Source organism: Notechis scutatus, chromosome 1, assembly GCF_049901735.1.
Source record: "Notechis scutatus isolate UNSWTSFEM ecotype Mainland chromosome 1, rNotScu1.2, whole genome shotgun sequence".
NCBI classification, from domain to species: Eukaryota; Metazoa; Chordata; class Lepidosauria; order Squamata; family Elapidae; genus Notechis; species Notechis scutatus.
In genome coordinates this window covers 285,895,573-285,919,655 of record NC_142009.1, presented here as the reverse complement: position 1 = coordinate 285,919,655, position 24,083 = coordinate 285,895,573, and the positions used below count along the sequence as shown (strand labels likewise).

Below are 24,083 nucleotides of genomic sequence, written 5' to 3'. Positions count from 1 at the left end.
AATTCAGCAAAGCTACATAGACAGTATCATTCTTTCTGAAAAGGAATTAATTTCACATTTATTGGGATGTAACAAAATACAAGAGTGAAAGACTAATAGCACTTTAAATTATTCTATAGGTTGCCTTTCTATCAGGAAATGAATTTATTGATACTTAATGCAACGGTTCGACTACATTTTGTTCTACAATGCACTATTATTGAATAACTGCTAATAAATAGGCTGACATACATTACAAATAAGAATTGTCACAGAAAAAGCTACCGCAACAAACAATCACAAACCATTTAGAGTCTAATCTATGGGCAACTCAGTCCTACAGATAATCTATGCTGTCATTCTTAAAAGCTTTCTGAGAAAACCAAATTTTCACCATTTGACAGAAAGCTATTAACAATACAGCTTCAGTGGGAAGTGACAGGAAAGCCTTACACAAACTTCCCATTAACTTCAAAGGGTAGATATAGATGAGGATCCTTAATCTTTATCTGATTGCAAATAAGCATATACTTATACTTTTTAAAAAAGATACCTATTTCATAACTATTGTTTATTATAATAAAAGGAATTATTCAATATTTCAAAGAAACAATGAGTTTGCCAAATACAATAAATTTGGTGCAGTGATTAAGCAGCTAGTCTAGAAAACAGGAAACTGTGAATTCTAGACCCATTTTTAGGAATGAAAGCCAGCTGGATGATCTTTTTCTCAGTCCAACTCATTTAACACCAGGTTGTTATTATGGAGAAAATAGGAGGAATAAGCATTGTATAGGTTCCCTGCCTTGATTTTTTTAATTCTAATTTTGTTTGCTACATTTCAAAAACTATTACGAAATTAGATATGCAGAATGACAAAGACAGCATATATTACTACCTATCAGGCTCATTGTAGTCTCTTCCATTTTTGCAAAGGCATCTTTTAATATCACAATGTTGGTAACGTTGAAGTAGTTCTTGATAGGCATTCTGTTCTAATTCCCAGGAGGCATCTCTGGAATCATTTAAACATTTATTAGAATACTTTAATTCTGCAGTTTAGCTTTTCTTGTTAATTAAGAAATAACAGCAAAATACAGCATAAAAATGCACTCACACAATATAATAAGATAATACACATTAAATGTAATTTAAATCACTTACTTTTCTGGAATATGGATGCCCATTCTTAACATTTCGTTCTGAAATTTTTCTTTATTATTACATACAGGACATCTAAAGAAATATACCCCTGCACTGAGAGCTTGATGCTAAATCCAAGAGAAAAATAAAGAATGATCAATAAAACTTATTTACTTCACACAGAAACAAGTAAATTGAAAATTAAGGTGTATCTGTAAGAAGAAATAAATGATGCAGGTATAAACATTTTTTATTTACTAACTACAAGGAATGAATGAAAAGTAATGCCTTCAATGTCACTAACAGATTGTAATACTAGTGCACTAAAACCTCTAAGATGCTCTTTAACATATGTCCTTTCACTTCAGCTGGTAGAAGATTGCTGTGATAAAAGGTTGCCTTGATGTTGTTCATTCTTTGAAAATGGAAGCCTGTGACTACTCATCAGTGAGTAGCAACAACCATGTTTAATTTTTGACTTTCATTGTAGAAGGGGCGTTGGCCCTACCTGAATGCTTCTTCTCAGGGAGCCAAAGGTAGACTCCAGGATGGGTAGTCTCTAGCTCTGCAGACCGAGTTGAAAAACTGAGGACACACCCCCTAGTAATGGTCCCCAGTTCTGAACGACGTTGAAGCGAATTCAGCTGCTCCTCGTCCTCAAACAGATAGCTCAGTTGATACTGCGAAACAAAGGGACATTTCCTCCCTATTCCGACCTGACAGAATACAGGGTGGGACTGGATTCTCCTTTCGGCTCCCCGAGAAGCATTCAGGTAGGACCAATGCCCCTTCTCCACTGAGCTGAAGGGGAAATCCAGGATGGGACATACCAAAGCTGGCTGATGGCTGTCCTACAGGTGGGATCTGGATTGGTCGGAGGTCCCCACCTCTACATGCACACCCTGCAGGACTCGTCTTCCAAAGGACGCCTCCACTGAGGCAAAGGAGTCAATGGTGTAATGTTTTATGAATGGGGTCACCGATGACCAGGTCACAGCTCTACAAATGTCCAGAATCGATGCCTGCATTGCCCAGGCTGCGGTGATCAATGCACTTCTGGTTGAGTGTTCTGTGATTCTCCTGGGTACAGGAAGGCTCTGTAACTCATAGGCCTTTGCAATGCAGGCTCTGAGCCAGCGACCTACTGTGGAAGGTGTCACCCTGCAACCCAAAGTTGATGGCTGAAAGGAAACAAACAGGGCTTCCGTCCTCCTAAGAGAAGAAGTTCTTTTAATGTAAATATGGAGGGGCATTCCTAATCTCCAAGGTGTGCCATTTTCTCTCCAGTGCATGGGTAGGCTCAGAACAGAAGTTTGGCAAAATCAACTCCTGTGAATGATGGAATAAGGAGTTCACCTTGGGCAGAAAGGTAGGGTCCAACCGCAGAACCACCCTGTCTGCATGGAATACGCACAGATTCTTCCTGATGGATAAGGCCAACTCCGAAATATGCCTGGCCGAGGTAATGGCCACCAAGAACGACATCTTGCAAGTGAGAAGGCAGAGACAGACTTTACGCAAGGGTTCAAATGGGGGAGAAGTCAGTGCCTGCAGGACCTTAGGCAAATCCCAAGTGGGGTAGTGGTGGACCACCGGTGGCCTCAAATTCGTGGCTCCCCTAAGGAAGGCTTTCACCCTAGGGTGTTGGGCCAGAGTAGTAGAGCCCTTGACTGAAATCACCGAGGCCAAGGCAGCCACCTGTCTCTTCAAGGTATTGGGGGCACAGACCTCTATCTAACCCGTCCTGCAGGAACTCTAATACCTTTGCAACAGAAACAACAGTGGGTTCCAATTGGTGACTAGCGCACCAATTGCAGAAAATCTTCCACGTTGCATTATATATCCTGGTCGTGGAAGGTCTTCTGGCCGCCTGGATGGTCTGAATGACCTTTGTGGAAAATTTCTCCCGTTTCAGGATCCCCCGCTCAAGCGCCAGACGGTCAACCAAAACCAGTCTGGATCTGGGTGCTCTATCAGGCCCTGGCTGTGGGAGATCTTGTGCAGGGGAATTCTCCAGGGTCTGACGATTGACAGGCCCAACAGGTCGGCGAACCAAGGACGCCTAGGCCAGTAAGGGGCTACCAACAGAACTTCCGCCCTTTCTATCAGTACTTTCCTGATTGCCCCTGGAATCAGGGGAAGGGGGGGGAAAGGCATACAATAGTCCCTGGGACCACCTGCACCGGAGAGTGTTGACCCTTTCTGCTCCCCAGGCAGGGAATCGAGCAAAGAACCTTGGGACCTGCATGTTCTCTGGCGATGCAAAGAGATCCAGAATCGAGCAGCCGAAGCGTTCTGTCGTCTCCTGGAACAGACTGGGATGCAGTCGCCATTCTGACTGCTTGACTGTGGCCCTGCTCAACCAGTCTGCCTACACGTTGGGACACTCTCGAGATATGTTCTGCTCATAGGGACATGTTTCTCTCTGCCCACCTGCACAAATGAGTTCCTCCTGCATTAGAAATCTGGAGCCTGTGCCCCCCTGCTGGTTTATGTGGGCCTTGGTAGCTACATTGTCCGTGAGGAGAAGAACATGTCTCCCCACCACCTCCTGCCTTAGATCCTTGAGCGCTAAGCGGGCAGCCCTGAGCTCTAGCCAATTTATGTTGTGGGCGAGCTCCTCTCGTGACCACCTCCCATGGGTGACCTGGACTCCCAAGTGGGCCCCCCAACCATAGAGATTGGCGTCGGTGGTGATGGTAATCCTCTGGGGTTCCCTGTACAAGCATCCCTGATCCATGGCTCGGGACTGCCACCAATGGAGAGAACGAAGAACTGGCAAGGGGACGCGAACCCTCCTTGGAGAGTTGCCCCTGCTCGCCCTCTGGTAAGGGAGCAGGAACCACTGAAGGGTTCAGGCGTGGAAGCGGGCCCAAGGGACAATTCCGATGCACGATATAATTTTGCCAAGAAGTTGAGACAGCAAGATGATAGACAGGATCAGTGACGTGACTTCCCTGATACTGTCTCGACGCTACTGTGAGAGAAAAACCTGTCCAGCCAAGGTGTCTATGATCGCCCCAAATGCAAGAGCAGAGTCGATGGGACTAGGTGGTATTTGTCCAGGTTTATCGAGAACCCATGCAGTCAAAGAATCCTGATTGTCGACATCAGATCCTCCTCCACCTGGGGTCTGGAAGAGGATGCTATCAGGATGTCATCCAAAAAGCATTGGATCGTTATGGATAAGGCTCTGAGGTGTGCCACTACCGCTGCCAAGAGCTTGGTAAAAGTCAAAGGGGCTGATGACAGGCTGAACGGGAGAGCCCTGTATTGAAAATGGTGGCTGCCATAGCAAAACCTCAGGAACTGACGGTGGTTGGGGTGTATGGTCACATGGAGGTAGGCTTCCATCAAGTCTACCAAGGCCAAAAAATCTCCCTCCCACAGTCCCCCTAGAATGGAGTGGAGGGAGTACATCTTGAACCTTAGGTAGATTAGATGTCTGTTGAGCCCTTTCAGGTTGAGGATTGCTCCCCCCCGAGGCCTTTGGAATCACAAACATTGAATAGAAACCCTGTCTCTCTTGGTCTACCAGAACCGGCTGGATGGCCTGAATGTCCAGCAGATGGTGGATCGCCGATTTCATGAGAAGGCTCGGGGGAACTCTAGAGAGAAACCCAACCGTAAGGTTGACAGGATCAAGCGTCCATTGTGGTCTGTTCCCACCTCTGCCAGAACAGTCCCAGACGGCCCCCTATGGGGGATGAGGCTCAGGCGTCACTTGTTACACCTGAAGGGTCTGTTGGAACCCCTAAAGGACCTTCTGCCCTCTTGCCTCTGATGGCAAAGGCCTGTCTATTGGCCCGAGACGAGGACCTTTGGAAGAAGGGCCTACTTTGACGGGGAAAGCCTGCCCCAGCTTTCCCGTTTAAAGGAGGGCTTCCTGTAGTAGGGATGAGACCAGTAATCAAAGCGCCTCCGCTGGGATGGCAGGATCTTTTGCTTGTCCCTGGTTTCCGTCAGAAAAGGATCCAGGACCTCCCAAAAAAGCCTTTCTCCCTTAAAGGGAGCCGACGCCAGCTTCCATTTGGTTCTGACGTCCATCTGCCAATTTCTTAGCCAGAGAAACCTGCATGCTGTTATGGAAGAGGCCATGGCTCTGGAAGAAAATTTGGCTGACGTGAGGTTGGCATCAACAGTCAATTGAGCCTCAGCTATAATCTTATTCAGGTCCTGATGCACCCTGAGATCCTCAGGTGGGATTCTGCCCTGTAGCTGCCTCAGCCACCGCAAAGAGGCCTGAGTAAAAAAAGATGCAGTCGTCGGTGCTCTGATGGCCCAGGAGTCGGCTTGATGAGCTCTCCGGAGCGCCATCTCCTCCTTCCGATCCTCTTTCTTTAAAACGTCCTCCGCATCAGGTGGGATGACAGATGAGGAAGCTAGGGCTACCACTGGGCCATCTACCTTTGGCACTTCCATAATGTCCAAAAGATCCTTGTCCACATTAAATAAGGTAGACTCAGACCCACTGGGGCGAGTGTACATCCCAGGGGACTCCCACTGCTTTTTGATCAGGTTCAGAAACATCTGGGGCACAGGTACAGCGTCCACCACAGATGCTTTCTCAGTGAACAGGAAATCCTCCTGATCCTCTCCCTCTGTGGGAAGGTCCTGAGTGACCGTGTCCTTTTTGAGATGAGCCGTGCTCTTGGCCTTAACCAGCAGAGTCTTGAAAAGAGCCGGCTGGAAAAGGCCCTTAAAGGAGGGAGGACTTGCTACCTCCAACTCCTCATCCGAAAAATCCTTTCTGAAAGGAGGTCCCTCTCGGAGCCATAAAATTGGCTGCTTTCTGAAGGGGAGGCCGAGCGCTCTCTGAAATGGATCAGCTGTTCTACAGAAGCCTGCCCCTGCAGGACTCATCTGCTAGTGTCCAAATAAGACAGCTGGCGCAGCTGGTTGACCTCTGCCTGCAATTCCTGTCTTATTGTTTGGGAGATCCAGGCTCTCATGAAGAATGGCATTTCTTGCATCTGGGTCTCCTTAGGCCGTAAGCCAGCTGCTGTAGGTGTAAAGGTGGCTGCAGGCACAGGTCTGGCTCCTCTGGAGACTTGGTCTGCAGGTGCCGCCATCAAGATCCCCCGAGGCAGCTCAGAAAAATTGTGAGAGGTCTCAGCCCTGATTTGGAGGTTTCCCTGCAAATCCTGAGTACTTGCGCCCCCAGGAGACCAGGCAGTCATATACTGCCTATCTGCCAGTTGGTCTGGCTGCCTGTCATCTTGAGGAGGCAAAGTTTGAGAGGTGGCTGTTTTCTGCCATCCCGGAATCTCTCACTGCCCTGTCAAACTGTTTGTCTATGGCTTTTTGTCGACGCCTGGCCTGTCTATCCTCAGCCCTAGAGGGTCTCTTTGGGGCTAAAGCCCTGGCTCTAATCCTAGCTGCTGCCTCCAGACCAGCAGACCTGGGCTTAGAAGATCCCTTTACAGCCTTCTCTCTACCCTGCTGAGGAACTGACAATTCTTGATCAGCTCCCTTGGTGGCCATCTTCGAGCCCGCCAAAAATAACTGTCACTTGACAGGAGTAGAGAAAGGGGGGAAAAAGTAAAAAAACCAAAAAACAAAAAATATTCAGCTTAAGCTGTCAGCTACAGCCACAGTAGCTATCCACCACTTCAGGAGGCTAGTGCGACCCAAAGTGGTGAGCTCAGCACAGCTCCGCAATTCAAAAGCCAAGTCAGGGAAAAAATGTTGAAAAACGGCTGACTCTTTGAATTGCAGCAAGCCCTGACAGGTCAGAGGCTTGCAAGCCTGGCCCTGGCTGCACCGCAATTATCAGGCAGACTCAAGCGTCTCGCAGCTGCCACGGTGCTCTGAGGACTGGATGGGGGGGGGCAGGATTTAATCCCAATGGCCAGAACCACCCCAAGGTACAATCCTGGAGACAAACTACAAGATTGCCCCCAAACAAAATAAATGGCCGCTGCCGCCAAAAAGGGACAGAAGCGCTTAGTGGCAGCTGTGGCTCGTCCCAGGCAAGGGAAAGTGGATCAGGAGAAGGCGAGTTGAATAAGACGCTGACTCCCACCCCAGCCCAGGCCACACAGGCTCTCAGGGTCACCTCCACCCAAGTTTTGGCACAAAACAGAAAAAAACCAGTCCACCAACAAGGAAAGTCAAAAAATTAAAATAACAAGCAAAAAAACGCGAACCGGAAAAAAGGCGCAAAAAAATTGAAAGTGCTAAACTGGCAAGCTGGCTAGCTGTCAAACCTGATCTAAGCCTCTCTGTGGAAAAAAAAGCTTAACCCAGGGGGTGAATATTCTTCTACAATCCTAACTATTCAGAGCCCTTAAAGCAGGGATCCCCAACCACCGGTCCGCGGACCGGTACCTGTCCGTGGAACAAGTCCTACCGGGCCGCTGGTTTGCTGGCGCGCGCCATCTTTTTGATGAAAAAGTGCTTCCGGTGAGCTTTTCTGGGTGAAAGCTCACGGAAGCACTTTTTCATCAAAAAAGATGGTGGCGCCCAGCTGATGCTGGTACCGGGCCGCGGCGCCCAGCTGATGCCGGTACCGGGCCGCGGCATAAAAAAGGTTGGGGATCACTGCCTTAAAGGGTGGTCTGAACATGCTGACACCGAGTGAAGAACTGGGGACCGTTACCAGGGGGTGTGTCCTCAGTTTTTCAACTCGGTCTGCAGAGCTAGGAGACTAGAGACTACCCATCCTGGATTCTCCCTTTGGCTCAGTGGAGAATATAGTTGTTTTTTTAATGGTGATGACTGCATTGACATTACTGTTTACTGCTGGATCAAAAAAATGGTGAACAAGAAAGATCTGTCTGTGATCGGAATGAAGTAGACAATTAAGACAACACATGAAAAATGCTACTGAATTGGCTAAAGACAACTGACAGATTATTCAAAGGGACACTGCTGTTAAGCTTATTATTTAGCTTAGCAGGAACATGTGGGCCATATTACCAATATATTTCAATATAGTATCAGAAGGTTGGGCAAGATGAGTTGCAGATTATGGGCAGCTTTGAAATTTGCCAGCAATTGTTGTCATGCTAAGAGAATGAAGGTGATGACTTTTTTTCGTAACATTATGACAGTCAATGAAACATTGACTTATCCTAATAATCCAGAAATGAAGTATAGTCCATGACAAAGCTGCACCTGTAGAAAAAAAATGTTAAAATCCCACTTTGGCGGGAAAACATATGGCTGGGACACAGATTACTTTTAATTTGGCACCACTATGAACTCAAAGTACTTCACTGCAATACATGAAATTCTGAATTAATGTTTTAACACAATTAAAGCACAAGAAAATTTTGCTGCATTATGTCAACGGTAGGCTTCATAGCTCATGAGCCACCCAAGAGGCTGGATGTTACCACCTTACCCCATTTGCCATACAGTCCAGACTTGGCATCATGCACCTTCAATTTTTCCCCAAATTGAAGGAATACCTTTATGGGTATCTGTTTAAGTCAAATGCAGAAATGGAAAGGACTGTCAGGACGTGGTTGAAGAGACAAAGTATGGAGTTCTTTTGTGACAGCTTTCAGAAGCTTGTCCATCGTTGGCATAAGGATATAAAGAATAGTGGTGATTACGTGCATAAGTAAACATAGGTAACAAAAGAGTTCATTTCAAAGATTATTTTCCTATATCATTTATTAAAATGGACTAAAGTTATGGAGGTGGAGGCATTATTTTTCATTGCAACCTTGTAGATCACTTTATTAAGAGTTCCCTTGATCAAGTCATACACTGATTTCTGTCTCACTTCCAACCTACTCTGAATACAGAGGTATTTTTTAACAATAACGATTTCAGATTTTATTTTTAGCAATAAAAAGGAACTTCTGCTATGTCAATCCAGACATACCTGCAAGCATTCCCTATGAAACCAAGCATTTTTACAGCATGGGCTTGTCAAAATGTTGTATGTAGGTGCTTGTTCAACCAACTCCAAACATATTGTACATTGTGTTGATCCTTTACAATTAGAAAGACGTTTTTGAGTGGGTCGGTGTTTCCAACAATATGACCTTAGAGAGGTAGAATTACATAGAATCATATCACTTAAAAAATGAGAATTGTTACTCAGATAAATCATGTACTTTAGAAAAAGATATTCTCAGATAAAGCTGTAAGGACCAATTTGCTTTCATATTAACTGAAGTTAATCTATTATTAAGTGGAACTTTGCAATTTTAGGGAAAAAATAGTTTCAGTACTTTTGAAACAGTTTTTGACATAATGAAACAAAATAAACTTACGGAAAAGTTTCTCTGAATTGGAAAAGGCATCCTTTCTCTATTCCACAAGGAAAGTGGTAGCTTCGTTTGCATCTGGATGTTATACAACCAATTGAAGCACCTTTTTTCTTACAGACAGCACATTTCTAAAAAAACACCATTTTAAATAATTGTAACTAAGGAGACTTTACCATAATACTTATGGATCTAATCCGTAATGAATTGAAATATTTTAAGCATTATATTTTTGAACGTTTTTATTACCATTTATAGAAAAGTAATTTTGTATCGAAGCTTATAAAGGAAAAACACTGGTATGGTGAAAATAATTCATCACTGATAAGTCAAATTTCAACCAGATTTTTAAATTATTTGCCGAAAACAATTTTTAATAAATTATTAAATGCATAAATGTAATATCTGCATACATTCTAGTCTTAATATTAATTGTTTAATACATTATTATCAACTCCTATAACTTGCAAACATTCACTTTTTCAAATAAACCATACATTATCACTCTCTCTCATGAAATCCCCTGGGTTTCATGGAAACCCAGTTAAGAAAGGCTGTTCTAAACCTTTGTATGAAAATTATAAACCTGCTTTGGACATACTGTATCTAAGGCAAAGACCTGATTAATTCAGCTGGTTCAAAAATAATACAGTTCCAGTTGTATAGTTGAGAACAAAATTTTATGGAACTTTTTTCTTTTTCAACCAAAATAGCTTAATTACATCTGTTACTGCTAATGTGAGTTTAGGATATATTTAAATTTATGAATATTTATAACTCATTGGAACAGATTCATTATTCAAAATCTCTTACCAGTTTTGCAGCTCGATTAATTTCTTTTTGGATATCTTCAGGTAAAAAACCATAAAAGCCTTCTTCATCTTCACCTCTCTGCCAAATCCCACTTGACATTAGCTATAATAAATTTAATGAAGAATTAAATCAAGTGACATTCCAGACATATCTGCATTAACTTTTCACCATAAGAAAGCATGTAATTTAATCATTACTGAGGTTTACCTGCAGTATAATTATATGTGATTTTCAGCAAATTATTGAATCATGTTTGCAATATATTTGTCTTTGCAAATATGGCAATAAAAGTTGCCAATTATTCAGCACAGGTAAGTCTCCACTTAGTAACTGCAATTGGGAGCCTCAACGATGCATCAGTTGTAAACTGAAAAGTCATGTGACTTAATATAGCAGTTTTCACTGTGGTTGTTAACAAATCACAAGTAGCTAAGTGCAATGTCACATGATTGCAAACTCCTGCTTGGCTTCCCCATTTACTTTACTTGTCAGAAATCAAATGTGAAGGTCATAAATAGCAATTATGTGACCATGGGATGCTGTGACTGTTACATATGCTTGAATCATGATCATGTGACCATCGGTTCATGTGAAAGCTGTAGCTCTGAGGATTGTTTGTATGCAAATCTTCTTGTCCAGTACCATTGTAGGTTTGAATGGTCACTGAATGAATGGCGAGTAAGCGAGGACTACCAGTACACCTTTTTGTATTTGGTCCACATTTCCCAGCCAACCAAAAAACTATAAAGGATTAATACAAGTTCAGATAGTTATGGTAACACTCGCTTCCAAAGAAATACAGACATGATATGATAACAATTCGTATTGTTTTCAAAGAGGTTCACTATCAATTGTAAAACTAGCATTGCAACTTTATTGTATAAAATGATATTCAGATCTTTTGCCACTTTCTAGTGGCATAGTTTTGAATTTTTAATGTGCATAGCTTTAATTTTGTAATTGCTTTCTATTTATCTTTTTTATGTTCTGTAAGCTACCCACTCACTCCATCGGGAAGATGGCCTGCATATAAATAAACAAATAAAAGATCTTTGGCAATTGTTCATCCTAAAAATAAGTTTAAGTTTTCTCTGCTTCAGCACAGTATTTGTTGCCAAGAATCTTTGCATGGTTCTGTTCTCTCTCTTATTTGATTTTGTTAAAAAGGCATATATTATAACACAGATACCAAAAAAGCAGCCTGTAAATTATTTAACTTTCCAATAGACTCCCAAACTTCTTTAGGGGCAGCAAGAAGTACTTACCACACAGTAATAATGAACAGTGAGATTACAGTCCTCATAAGTCCTTTTTTCCCCATATTTTTCAGGACAGTCATCAGCCCGTTGACAGAATTCACAGGCTAAAAGACAAAAATATTATGTGGACACTATGAAAACCTATTGGTTATTGGTCATATAACAAGGTAACCAGAACATCATACAATAGCTTAGTATATTTTACAGATTTCTCTGAACTATTAAGACAAGTAAATTGTAATAATCACAACCCCGGAAATTACTTCTGACTGCATTCATAAATTAACAAGAAATTTATTTTTTTTTAGAAAATTTATCAGGCATGATATTCCCCTCTGAAAAAAAAATCAGGGCTGGCCAAGAGACCCCCCACCGCTCGCCAAGAAATCGCCCACCCGCCCGCCCGCCTGCCGCTCGCCAAAAAATCACCCGCCCGCCCAAGAAATCGCCCGCCCACCCCGCCCGCCCGGGCGATTCCCCAAAAAATCGGAATTCCGATTTTAATCGGAAAAATATCATGTCTGATTTATATGGTTGCATATCTTAATCAATTAACACTAGGCAACCAACAAAACATAATGAAATAAAAAATTAAAAATAAGCATCAATCTATTTAAAATAGTTGAGACTCCTCACAGATTCTCTGTAAAGAATCTCAAGTATTTTCTGACAGTAAAACAATATGTTAGGTATAACATTGATACCAAATATGGTTTGGGTGAATAAATATATAAAACTTAGATATCATGGTTTAAGTGCTTATCACTTTAAGCACAATGCAGCAGGCAATTAGACGATTAAGGGTGCGGTTAGAAGTTACAATATAAGGAAGCATTAGAAGCTGGAAAGTTTACTGACTGTTACTGTGTGTTACTGCGACTGTAACTGTGTGCTGCTGCGACTAACTGTGTCTTGCTGCGACTAACTGTGATTACTGACTGTGAGTGCCTGTGACTGAACTGTTTTTGTTTGCTACTGTTTGCTGAATATCCAGCGTTTGTTTCTCTGGAGAGTGAAACCGGAGGAGGAGAAGATATCTTTATCGGCTGATAAAGATATTGCAGAGACTCTTAACTTGGACTATACTAGTGAGTCTTACTGGATGGAAATACTGTGAATGACTTAATGGACTGAATGACAATGCTTAAACTCTAACTGGATTAAAAACTATTTAAACTACAAACAGTGTTTGTGTTCAGTGTGTGTATACTCTGGGGCCCTTCCTGGTTTGACTACTGCTGCAATACTCTTCTAGGGGTTAATCGCCAAACCCTAACATTGGTTATGGGCCCAGCAGCATAGTCTAACTAACCAGGATATAGCAGAGAGAGTTGGTGTGAGTTGCACATTACTGTAAAAACAAACTGTTTTAATTAGTTTAAAATAGTCAAAATATCTGAAGAGTAATGGCACAAGTAAATTTGTCACAACTGTCCATGATATCCAGGCTGGATGGAACAAACTATGTTTCATGGTCAATGAAATGTAGTTTACTTCTACGCAGAGAAGGTTTGTGGGACATTATAGCAAACCCACCAGATGTGAGTAGCTGGGATCCTGCTAATGATGATGATAAAGAAAAGTTACAAGACTTTAAACTGAAGAATGAGCAGGCTTTATGCATCATAGGACTGACTCTCTGTGATCAGCAGCTTGTCCATATTCGTGGAGAAGAAAATGCTGCAAACTGCTGGGAGAACCTCAGGAAGATTTATGTTCGGGACAGTGTAGGAGCACATATAAATCTTACACGGAAGCTTTTCGAACGCATCTTCAGAGGAATGGAGATATGTTAGTTCATTTAAACTGTATGAAGAGCATTTTTCAAGAATTGCAAGAAAAAGAGCTTATATTTAATGAACTGCAACAAGTCTACATAATATTATCTTCATTAGATCAAAGCTATGATGACTATGTGACTTCGTTGGAAGTATTGCCAAAAGAAAGCCTCTCATTAACCGAGATTACAGGCAGGCTATTAGAAGAAGCCAGAAGAAGGCGTGGCGTGACGAGCTGAGAGAAGATAAGAAAGAAGAGAAATTATCTTCAAAGTTTGAAAGAAACCAGCAAAGCAAAGTAAAGCACCTGGAAGAAGAGAATTTATCTTCAACAGCATACACAATTAAAAAGTGTTTTAATTGTGGAGGCAGAGGACATTTGGCAAGATTCTGCAAAAAGAGAAAAAGCCAGAATGTAAAAAAGCCAAAGAAAGCATTTGAACTAGCCACGTTTAGCAACTCTGATGTGAAGAATAATCTATGGGTGGTTGACAGTGGCGCATCCCACTGCATCACAAGAGATAAGACAAAATTTATAAAATGTCTACAAGTTCTCAACATATATCTCTTGCTAATGGCTGGAACCTGAAAGCGAAAGGTCAAGGTTTTGCACGTTGTCCGTACATAAACCAGGATATAAAAATGTTGTATGTACCGCAACTAAAGTTTAATTTGCTTTCAGTAAGGGTATTAGATAAATTAGGTTATGTAATTACTTTTAAAGATAATAATTGCATAATTGAAAAAGATAACAAAAGGGTAACTGCAGCTTTAAATGGAACATTATATGTATTAGATAATAGTAAGAAAGGGGAGGCTCAAACTGTATTTAATAATATAAAGCCTCATGAAGAATGCATCCATTTATTGCATAGGCGTTTGGGGCATGTAAATTTTAAAATGCTAAAACGTACAGTTGAGTTATCTGAAGGAATAAGGTTAAAATCTTGTGATAAATATTTGCGTTGTAATGTTTGCTGTGAAGATAAGAGCAAAGTATTGCCTGCAAATAGGCTAAATGGTTTCAAAACAAAAGAACCTTTAGAAGTAGTATTTGCAGACATAATAGGTCCAAAGAAACCCAGTATGGGGGTGCTAGATATATACTGAGCATTATGGACCATTATTCTAGATATGGGTTTTGCTATTTAATGAAAAGCAAAACTGAAACATATCAACATTTTTCAATTGGCTTAGGTTTGCTGAAAGAAAGTCTAAACGTCAACTGATAACCCTGGTGACAGATAATGGTACGGAATTTATTAATAACAAATTCCAGAACAGACTTAAGATAGCTGGAATAGAGCATAAGAAGTCTGCTCCATACAGGCCAGAACATAACGCTTTTATTGAAAGAAGAGGCCAAACACTACAGGCAATGGTTAGAACAATGTTAAATGATTCTGGGTTACCTGATTCTTTGTGGGGGGAGGCTACAATGTGTGCTAATAACATATTGAACAACGTTGTTAATACAACAACAGGTGAAATTCCATTCACCAGATGGCATGGCAGGAAACCTGATCTAAGTTACCTGCACACATTTGGTGCACCAGCATGGGTGCATATTCCTGCACAACTCAGAAAAAAAGGGCAACATAGAGCTAAAGATTTTTCTTCGTTGGTTATCAGGCAAACCATAGGGCATATAGATTTTGGGAGAAAGGCACATCTAAAGTGTTATGTAGTGCTAGTGCCCAATTTCTAGAACATGAAGGATGGGAGAAATTAGAACAGGATACCAATAAAGATGTAATTATTGAATCCTATAGAAATCCCATTAGTTATCCCTGTAACTTTAAAAATAAGGTAAAGAGACAAATACAGGATGAAATAGTGCCCATAAAGGAAGAAACAGATTCAATAGCTGAACAGGATGAGGAAGATGAACAGGTAGTAGTTCAACAAAGTCCTCCTGTAAGCCCTGTAATTCCCAGAAGAACTACAGTATCTAGACCGCCTGATAGGTACCAGGCTAACACAGTGTGCCAGATTAATCAAGTTCCTAATTCTGTAGAAGAAATTAAAAAGTATCCTAATAAGGAAAAAGAAAGATGGTATGCAGCAATGAATAAGGAACTGAATTCATTAAGAGATATGAAGGTGTATGAAAATGCCAAATTACCTGTAGGAAAGAAATCCATTGGCTGTAAATGGATATTTAAGGTAAAAACAGATAAGGATGGTAATTTAATCCATAAGGCAAGGTTAGTAGCCCAAGGTTTTAGGCAGAATGCTAATGACTACGATGAGGTGTTTGCACCTAGTCTTAAGGCAGCAACCTTGAGGGCAGCTTTAGTGTGGGCAGCTAGTAAAAACTATATAGTTAACCATCTAGATGTGGAAACTGCTTACTTGCACGCCCCATTAAAACATATTATTTATATGAAAAAACCTGTTGGTATTAAAAGTGAAAATAAGAATAATAATGATTGTTGGTTGTTAAAGAAAAGCCTCTATGGTTTAAAACAATCAGGCTATGAATGGAACCAGTATATTGTAAAGGAACTAGACAATATAGGATTTAAAGCTGGTTTAGCCGATCCATGTCTGTTTAAGAGGGAGACAAATGGGAAAGTATCATTATTATTACTATTCACAGATGACATTGCATTGATAACTGAAACTAATGATGAAGCAAATAAAATAATAGCGTCATTAGGAAAGAGAGTAAAGATCAAGCAATTAGGGGAGATAAAGAAGTATCTCGGTTTGAATATAAAGAAAACACGAAAAGGTTTTAAGATATCTCAGGAAGATAAGATAAGCAAATTGCTAAAAGATTACAAGATGGAGCTTTGTAAGCCAGCTAAGACTCCAATGAGTCAGGAGTTTAGCAACACTGATGAACAAAGCCCTGAGTTTGATAAGGTGATTTATCAATCTTTAATTGGTAGTTTGAGTTATATTAGTAATTGGTCTAGACCAGATATATCGTACTGCGTGAATCAGTTGGCTAGATTCAATTCTGCACCATGTGAAAGACACTGGAATGCAGCTAAGAGGATATTAAGATATCTTAAAAAGACAATGAATTATTCATTGTATTTAGAACCAAAGGGTGATTTAATTTTGAGTGCTTATGCAGATGCTAGCTTTGCATCAGAAAGAGACACTAGAAAGTCGACTTCAGGAACAGCCATAATGCTAGGTAAGACATTAATAGGCTGGAGTCAATTAGACAACAGCATATAAGTTTGTCTACTATGGAGGCAGAATTCTCCTGTTTATCATTGTTATGTACAGAATTAATAATGTATAAACAAATGTTAATTGATATAGGTATAACAGTAGATTATCCTATAATTATACATGAAGATAATCAGGCAGCAATTCAAATGGCCACAAATATTGGAGTAAAAACAAGGAGCAAGCATACAGATCTAAGATACCTAAGCGTGAGACAATCTGTAAGAAGTAAGATGATTCAGCTAGAGTACTGTATGTGGAGGACAATTTAGCTGATAATTTTACTAAAGCCCAAGGTGCCAGTAAGCACCAGGAGAGTTGTGAAAATATGGGATTAGATTGTAAGGTATTATATATTTATTTCACCCAAAGGGGAGTATGTTAGGTATAACATTGATACCAAATATGGTTTGGGTGAATAAATATATAAAACTTAGATATCATGGTTTAAGTGCTTATCACTTTAAGCACAATGCAGCAGGCAATTAGACGATTAAGGGTGCGGTTAGAAGTTACAATATAAGGAAGCATTAGAAGCTGGAAAGTTTACTGACTGTTACTGTGTGTTACTGCGACTGTAACTGTGTGCTGCTGCGACTAACTGTGTCTTGCTGCGACTAACTGTGATTACTGACTGTGAGTGCCTGTGACTGAACTGTTTTTGTTTGCTACTGTTTGCTGAATATCCAGCGTTTGTTTCTCTGGAGAGTGAAACCGGAGGAGGAGAAGATATCTTTATCGGCTGATAAAGATATTGCAAGGACTCTTAACTTGGACTATACTAGTGAGTCTTACTGGATGGAAATACTGTGAATGACTTAATGGACTGAATGACAATGCTTAAACTCTAACTGGATTAAAAACTATTTAAACTACAAACAGTGTTTGTGTTCAGTGTGTGTATACTCTGGGGCCCTTCCTGGTTTGACTACTGCTGCAATACTCTTCTAGGGGTTAATCGCCAAACCCTAACACAAAATACACATATTAGGCTCTAGAAGCAGCTTTATTCATTGGATGATGGAAAAGCCTTCTGGAAGGCATGTTTCCCATGACACTGTTTCACAGAAGGTAAGTAGAATGTGCCCACCATATAGATCTGCTATGATGGGCTGAAACCAGTGGAGATAGGCAGGCCCTCAAGCACTTGGTTTTATAACCTGTATGGCTTTGAAGGTGACAACCAGGATCTTGACTTACACTTTGAAACTTACCAAAAGGCAGTGCGGCTCATGTACCAGTGGGGTCATGTGGATGTTCTCCACTGCTAACAAATGAATTCAAAGATCAGCCCTATACAGAGTGGATTGCAATAATCCATCAGGAAATGGCTAAGGCATCAATGGCTGTGAACAGTGCCTCCAGATCTAGAAATGGAGATAGCTAATGTACAAAATGGTTTTATGCAAGAGGTCTCCTGGGCACAGCTGCTATCTGCTCCAGAGATCTGTGGCTCCAGCAGGACTCTTAGGCCGCACATCTACTCTTCTGTCTGTGGGCATGCTATTTCATACAAACAATAGAAGATGCCCAGCTAAAGGGAGTTCTTGAACCCCCTGCCATTTAGTCTTACTAGAATTGTGAAAAAAAAAAACCTTCTTTCCCATTCAGATCTTTCAAACATCACTTGGGCAAGAATCCATAACTGAGTATCATCAGCATTCTAATACTTTATCCTAGGCCAATGGCTTCATGTAGATCAGTGGTTCCCAACGTGGGTGGTACCGCCCCCTGGGGGACTGTGGGATGCCTTAGGGAGACACTAAGAGGCAAGGGGGCTGGCAGGGGGGCGCTAAGAGGCGGCAGGGGGGCATTCGAGGCGCCGTCCCTACAGGTTCACTCATTGACTGTAGCACCACGCTAGAGCCAGCGCCTCCAATGCAAAAGCGGTGGCACGTTACGTGGCCACACCCACCCAGTCACATGACCAGGAAGCCATACCCACCCAGTCATGTGACCAGCAAACCACACCCTCAAATTAGGCCACACCCACAGAAATTTGAATCCCACCCCTGGGTGGGGGGCACCGAGGATGAGTTTGTAGCACCAAGGGGGCAGTGGACCGAAAAAGTTTGGGAACCATTGATGTAGATGTAAATAGGAGTAGGTAGAGGGCTTAGGGTAGTTGTCAATCTGCCCCCACCTCCAGAACACAGACTGAAAGGAAAGCCACCACAAAAACTGTATCTGCCTATCGCCTCTCAATTCTCCTAGCTGATTCACAAGAATGTCATATCTACAGTAGTGAAAGCCACTAAAGGAACCAGGGAGGGCTAGGACAGATAAAACACACTGTCATGACTTTGCCATAAAAATGTTATTCTACTACTGTAACCTAACCTGAAGTCGAACTGAAACAGATCTAAATAATTTATTTCCTCCAGAAACCTTGGGAGCCCCAAGTCTACAACTGTCTTAACAGCCTTCTCAAGAAAGAGCATCTTGGATAACTACCATGATTGTATTTTTGATCAAGAACAAGACATAGTTACTGATCTGGAGAGCTTAGCATTAAACTTTATTAATCCAATTAGAATTCAAAACATTAACATTGTAGTGTTTATATAATCATTAAAAATGCAATGATGAATAGTAATAATTGCTACTGTGCTTGATTGTAAAAACACCCCAAAGCACATGTTTAAATTAGTATCAGTTCTTTTGTCACCAAGGTTACTAAGTACAGGAAAGGACAGAAAGAGTTGAGTGTTCTCCAATCTGGGAACCATATAATTTCCATAAATCCAACCAGCATGGCTATTGCAGAGCCACTAATTGAAGGCACCAGGCTAGAAGCTACATTAATTAAATCAAACATAAATAGTTAGAAACACTTACATAGATTCTGGAAGCATCCAATAATGTTCTTATTCATTCTTGTGTTCTCCATTCAACTAAGTCATATGAGAGAGAAAAAAGATCAGTTGCTATGTGATAAATTTTTAATCTGTGAATTATCTAATCCTCTACAGTTTGTTTAAAACAAAACTATATGGTAAGAAAAATAAAGAAGGAGTGTTGGTCTTACCCGATACGCTGCTTCTCAGGGTGTGACAAGAAAATCTGGAGTCAGGGGAAGAGGAGGAAAGGCATATAGAAGGCCTTGAGGCCACAGACAGTAGAGGAGGTCCTCTCTGCCCAGGGCACAGCTGTTCTGCCTCTTGCATAAGGGGCCTGCAGTGATTGGCCGCTTGCTGATTGATGTGGCCACCTTGTCTGTTAGAGGAGAATATGCTGCCCCGAGATCTCGTTCTGGAGCCTTTTGAGGGCCAAGCGAGCTGCCCTGAGTTCCAATCAGTTTATGTTCTGTATTAAGTCCTCTTGCATACACTGTTGCTGGGCAACCTGGGACTGAAGGTGGGGCCCCCAGCCAAACAGACTGGGATCTGCAGTGATGCTCAGGCAGTTGTTTCTGCCAGACCCCTGGTAGGGAAGTAGAAATCACCGTAAAGCCCTGGCATGGAGACGTGCCTGGGGACGAGCAAGACACAAGAGATCATCTTGCCCAGGAGATGTGACAGCAAGGCGAGGGGAATGATTCTGTCCGACCAGATTTGGACTGTCAAGGTCTTGATGCTGATCTGGGGTTCCTGGGATAGGAAGACCTGGCCCACTACTGTGTCTATGATCACCCCCAAGTGTAACAGTCATGTAGTAAGAGTCAGATGACACCTGTTCAGATTGACGGAAAAACCATGCTCTCGAAGTATCCGGATTGTTGTGTGCAAATCCTCCTCCGTCCAAAGGCAGGAAGAGGACTAGATCAAAATATCATCCAGGTAACACTGGATCCAAATAGTCAGTACTCTGAGGTGTGCTGCCAGAAGCTTGTTGAATGTTCTGGGCACACATGATAGACCAAATGGAAGGGCCCTGTACTGGAAGTGGTGCCCGGCATAACAGAACCTCAGGAAGCATTGGTAGGTTGGACAGATGGGCACGTGGAGACCGTCAGGTCTACAGAAATTAATAAGTTGCCCCCTCTGATACCCTCCAGAATGGACTGGAGGGAGTGCATCTTGAATCCTCTGTAGATCAGATGCTTGTTTAGGCCTTTCAGGTCCAGAATTGCTCTCCACCCCTCACCCCCTCAAGGTCTTTGAGATCACAAACAAGGTTGAGTAGAAACCATGCCCCTTTTGGTTCTCTGCAACCGACTGGATGATTTGAATGTTCAACAAATGTTGGATTGTGGATTCCATGAGGTCTCTCTTTGCAGAGACTCTGGAGATGGGGCAATGGATGAAAAACCTCAGGGATGTGGGAAGGAACTTGAGGGAAAGCCCTGACCTTACTGTCTCCCAGACCCAGGCATCCATTGTTGTCTCCTTCCACTGATCTGCAAAGGAGCCGAGACAACCCAATATTTGAGACCTGAAGTCACTTGGGTTGTCAAAAGGCCCTATTTCCAATGCCCCGAGAGTGCTGCCTGAGTTGCAATTGCTGCCTGCCCATTTCCCTATCCAGATCTATCTGACTGGTAATTTGGCCCTGGAAAAAGGACCTCTGAGGCTGTGGATAGCTAGACCCCACTTCACCCTGTTGAAGCGAGAGCCTCCGAAAATAAGGCAAGGGGCGGTAGTTAGCCCACCTGCCTTGGGACAGAAGTACCTTCCTTTTGTCCTTTGTCTCCACTAGGATGGGTTCCAGGGACTCCTGAAACAGCTTTTCCCCCTTAAGGGGGGCAGAGGCTAGTTTCCACTTATTCTTTGTATCCATCTGCCAATGTCGAAGCCACAACATATGATGGCCCATGACACAAACTTTGGTGTGATCAGCATGGCATCTGCAGAGAATTCTGCTACCGTAATAAGCTTGTTAATGTCTTGGTGGGTGCAGAAGTCACCCATCGGGATTCTTTCCTGCAGCTGCTGGAGCCAGCGTAATGAGGCCCAACTGAAAAGGGAAGCTGTGGTGGTCGCTCAAACCACCCAGGCAGCTGCCTGAGGGGCCTTTCGGAAAGACATCTCCGCTCTTCTATCCTCCGCTTCCCAAACATCCTCTGCACCAGTTGGTTAGACAGAGGAAGATGCCAAGGTTGACACTGGAACATCCAGTCGGAACTTAAAAGTGCCTCTGAGAGATCAGGGGCTACATTATAAAAGGTCTGCTCAGTGCCACTGGGTAGGAGATATATCATGGTGAGACCCATTGTCTCTTTACCATATCAAAAAAATCTGAGGCACTTGGATCACCTCAGCCTCCATGGTTTGCTCTTCAAACAGGAAGTTGCTTGGACCAGTCAATCCCAGGTCTGAATCCTGGGTAGCTGATTCCCCTCCCAAGTGAGCATTACTTTTGGCCTTGAAAAAGAGTGATCAAAATAAATTGGGGCGAAATAGTCCTGTGAAGGCCAGGATGCTGGGTGACATGCCTTTGTCTTCTGAAAGTTCCAGATTCCTCTGATCATTCCCCTCAGAGAAGGACGACTGGGTCGGAATGGAGGGCTCAAGGGATTAAGGCTTCTGTAAGGGCACCCCATCACCTGGAGCTTGCAGCTGCCCTGGATACAAGGAACGCTCAGCCACTGTGATGGTTGATTGCTGGCGCTGATGCAGGTCCTCAGCAATCCCTGGCCTCTGAGATACAAAATCTCATATTGGAGGGAATATCCTGATTCTGAGTCTCCCCTGGGCGGAGTCCCGCTACTGTTGGAGTAAACGTGGCCTCTGGGGCGGCTCTCACCCCTGAGAGTCTGTTCCCACTGCCTTGCTGTTGACAGGCTTGCCAGGGAATTTGCAGAAACTTCAGTGTTTACAGGCAATGAAAAGCCTTGCTATCTATTTGCTCGCCAGAGTCATCTGGTGACAAGTCTTGTAACTGCAGTCTATTTAGCCCTCTAGGCTCCTCTAGTGGCTGTAACGGCTCGTTAGAAAAAGCACTTGAAAAAGCGCTGTAATCTGTTGGGGAATCTCTCTGCCCTGCCGTTCTGCATCTCTGAAGGCCTTCACTATCTTCTTATCTAAGGTCCTTTGTCTTCTTCCTGGCCTCCTTCTCCTCAGTCTCTATGGGCATCTTAGGTGCTAAGGCTCTGGGCCCTAATTTTGGCTGTGGCTTCCATCCCAGCTTATTTGGGCTTTATGGAGCCCTTGGGAGGTCTGGCTTGAGGCTGAGGTGACAGGCCGCCCTCCTGCTGAGATCGTCACCTCATGATTCCCCTCGCAGCCTCCATTTTGTGCACGTGAATTCAAAGAGGCAGGGGCGCTCGGAAGCCCTGCTGCCTATATAACTGTATAACAAACAGAATTGTCAAGGGCTAAGCTGGTCAGACTGGGGAACCACTAAGCAGGATGCTTGTCTCAAATATAGGAAAGGCAGCTGTGTCCGGAGATTCTGCTACGATTCCCAAGCTGCCATAAGTATGACCAGATGAATCGGGCAGACTCCAGCCCCCCCCCCCTGGGATGACTCGGGGCCTCGGTCACTATCCTGGGCTGGATGAGTAAGGCTAAGCTGTTCTGGGCCAGCAAGCCTATCTGACAGCTCTCAGTTGTCTGGGCAAAGAAAAACGACAACTGGTCAGAATCGGGAAGCTTGCCTGTCAGACTCTTTCTCTAGCCGATTCCTTGAGAAGAATCCAGTGATGAGAAGAGTAAAAGATGTCCAAATGAGCTCAAGACTGAGTTAAAATTGAGTACTGTGAACTATCTAATCCTCTATAGCACAGGTGTCAAATGTGGCCTGCCACATCATTTTATGTGGCCCGTGAGAGCTACAAAGTTCCGATTGTGTTTAAATAAATAAAGCAAAAGAGAGCATTGACCACAAACTACATTTCCCAGAATGCATACCAATTATGTTACCAGCGAATTGTCGACATCCCGCCACTAGGTTGCAGTGTATCCGCATCAATGTTATTTTCTGCAAGCTGAATTATGTGGAATTACAAATGATCCCAAAATGTCCAGGAAGAGGAAAGCTGATGCAGATGGAAGGATGTTTCAAAAAAGATGGGAAGGTGAATACATATTTGTGCTTCAAGGAGAGAAACCGGTATGTCTTTTATGTTACGAAGCATTATTGGTTGGTCAAAGAATACAATCTACGTCGGTATTTTGACACCAAACACGGAGCTAAGTATGCCAAAGTTAGCCTTTCAGGAAAACAACAGATTGTCATAGAATTAACAAGCAAACTACAATTGCAGCAGAATGTGTTCACGAAAGCCACAACCAAAAACACTGCGGCAGTGAAAGCTAGCTTCATTGTTGCAGAAGAAATCGCCCGAACTTCAAAGTGTTTTTCAGAGGGCGTGTTTTTGAAGCAGTGCATGCTGAAGGTCTGTGAGCAGGTATGCCCCGACCAGATACAGACTTTTAAAAATGTCAGTTATTGTGGACCTAGTTACAGAACTAGCAGGAAACCTGTCGACGCAGCTGGCCCAAGAGACACGTAGCTACATAGCTTTTTCATTAGCTCTTGATGAAAGCACAGACAACACGGATACAGCGCATCTATCCATTTTTATTTGAGGCGTGAAGTTGGACCTCTCTGTCACTGAGGAGCTGTTGGATGTAGCTGCCATGCATGGGACCACAACGGGACAGGACATTTTTGATATGGTGGAGAAGTCCATGAGTAAAAATGCATTGCCTTGCGAAAAGTTGGTGGGATTAACTACAAATGGTGCACCCGCAATGTGTGGAGGAAAAGCAGGCTTGGTTGGACTAATAAAAGACAAAATGCTGAAAAGTAAC

General features: G+C 42.8%; 1 protein-coding gene across 1 annotated transcript in view; it reads right to left on the bottom strand.

Annotated features, from left to right (window-relative positions):
• G2E3 (G2/M-phase specific E3 ubiquitin protein ligase) overlaps nucleotides 1-24,083 on the bottom strand; it is a 40,249-nt gene that overhangs the window by 8,818 nt on the left and 7,348 nt on the right. The window contains exons 2-8 of the mRNA XM_087951780.1: nucleotides 19,225-19,280; nucleotides 11,426-11,523; nucleotides 10,161-10,262; nucleotides 9,354-9,478; nucleotides 8,960-9,122; nucleotides 1,144-1,250; nucleotides 878-994 (exon numbers count right to left, since the gene is read on the bottom strand). Coding sequence (XP_087807906.1) covers nucleotides 878-994; nucleotides 1,144-1,250; nucleotides 8,960-9,122; nucleotides 9,354-9,478; nucleotides 10,161-10,262; nucleotides 11,426-11,523; nucleotides 19,225-19,276 — 764 coding nt within the window. The 5' untranslated portion in view covers nucleotides 19,277-19,280. The remainder of the gene's footprint in view (nucleotides 1-877; nucleotides 995-1,143; nucleotides 1,251-8,959; nucleotides 9,123-9,353; nucleotides 9,479-10,160; nucleotides 10,263-11,425; nucleotides 11,524-19,224; nucleotides 19,281-24,083) is intronic.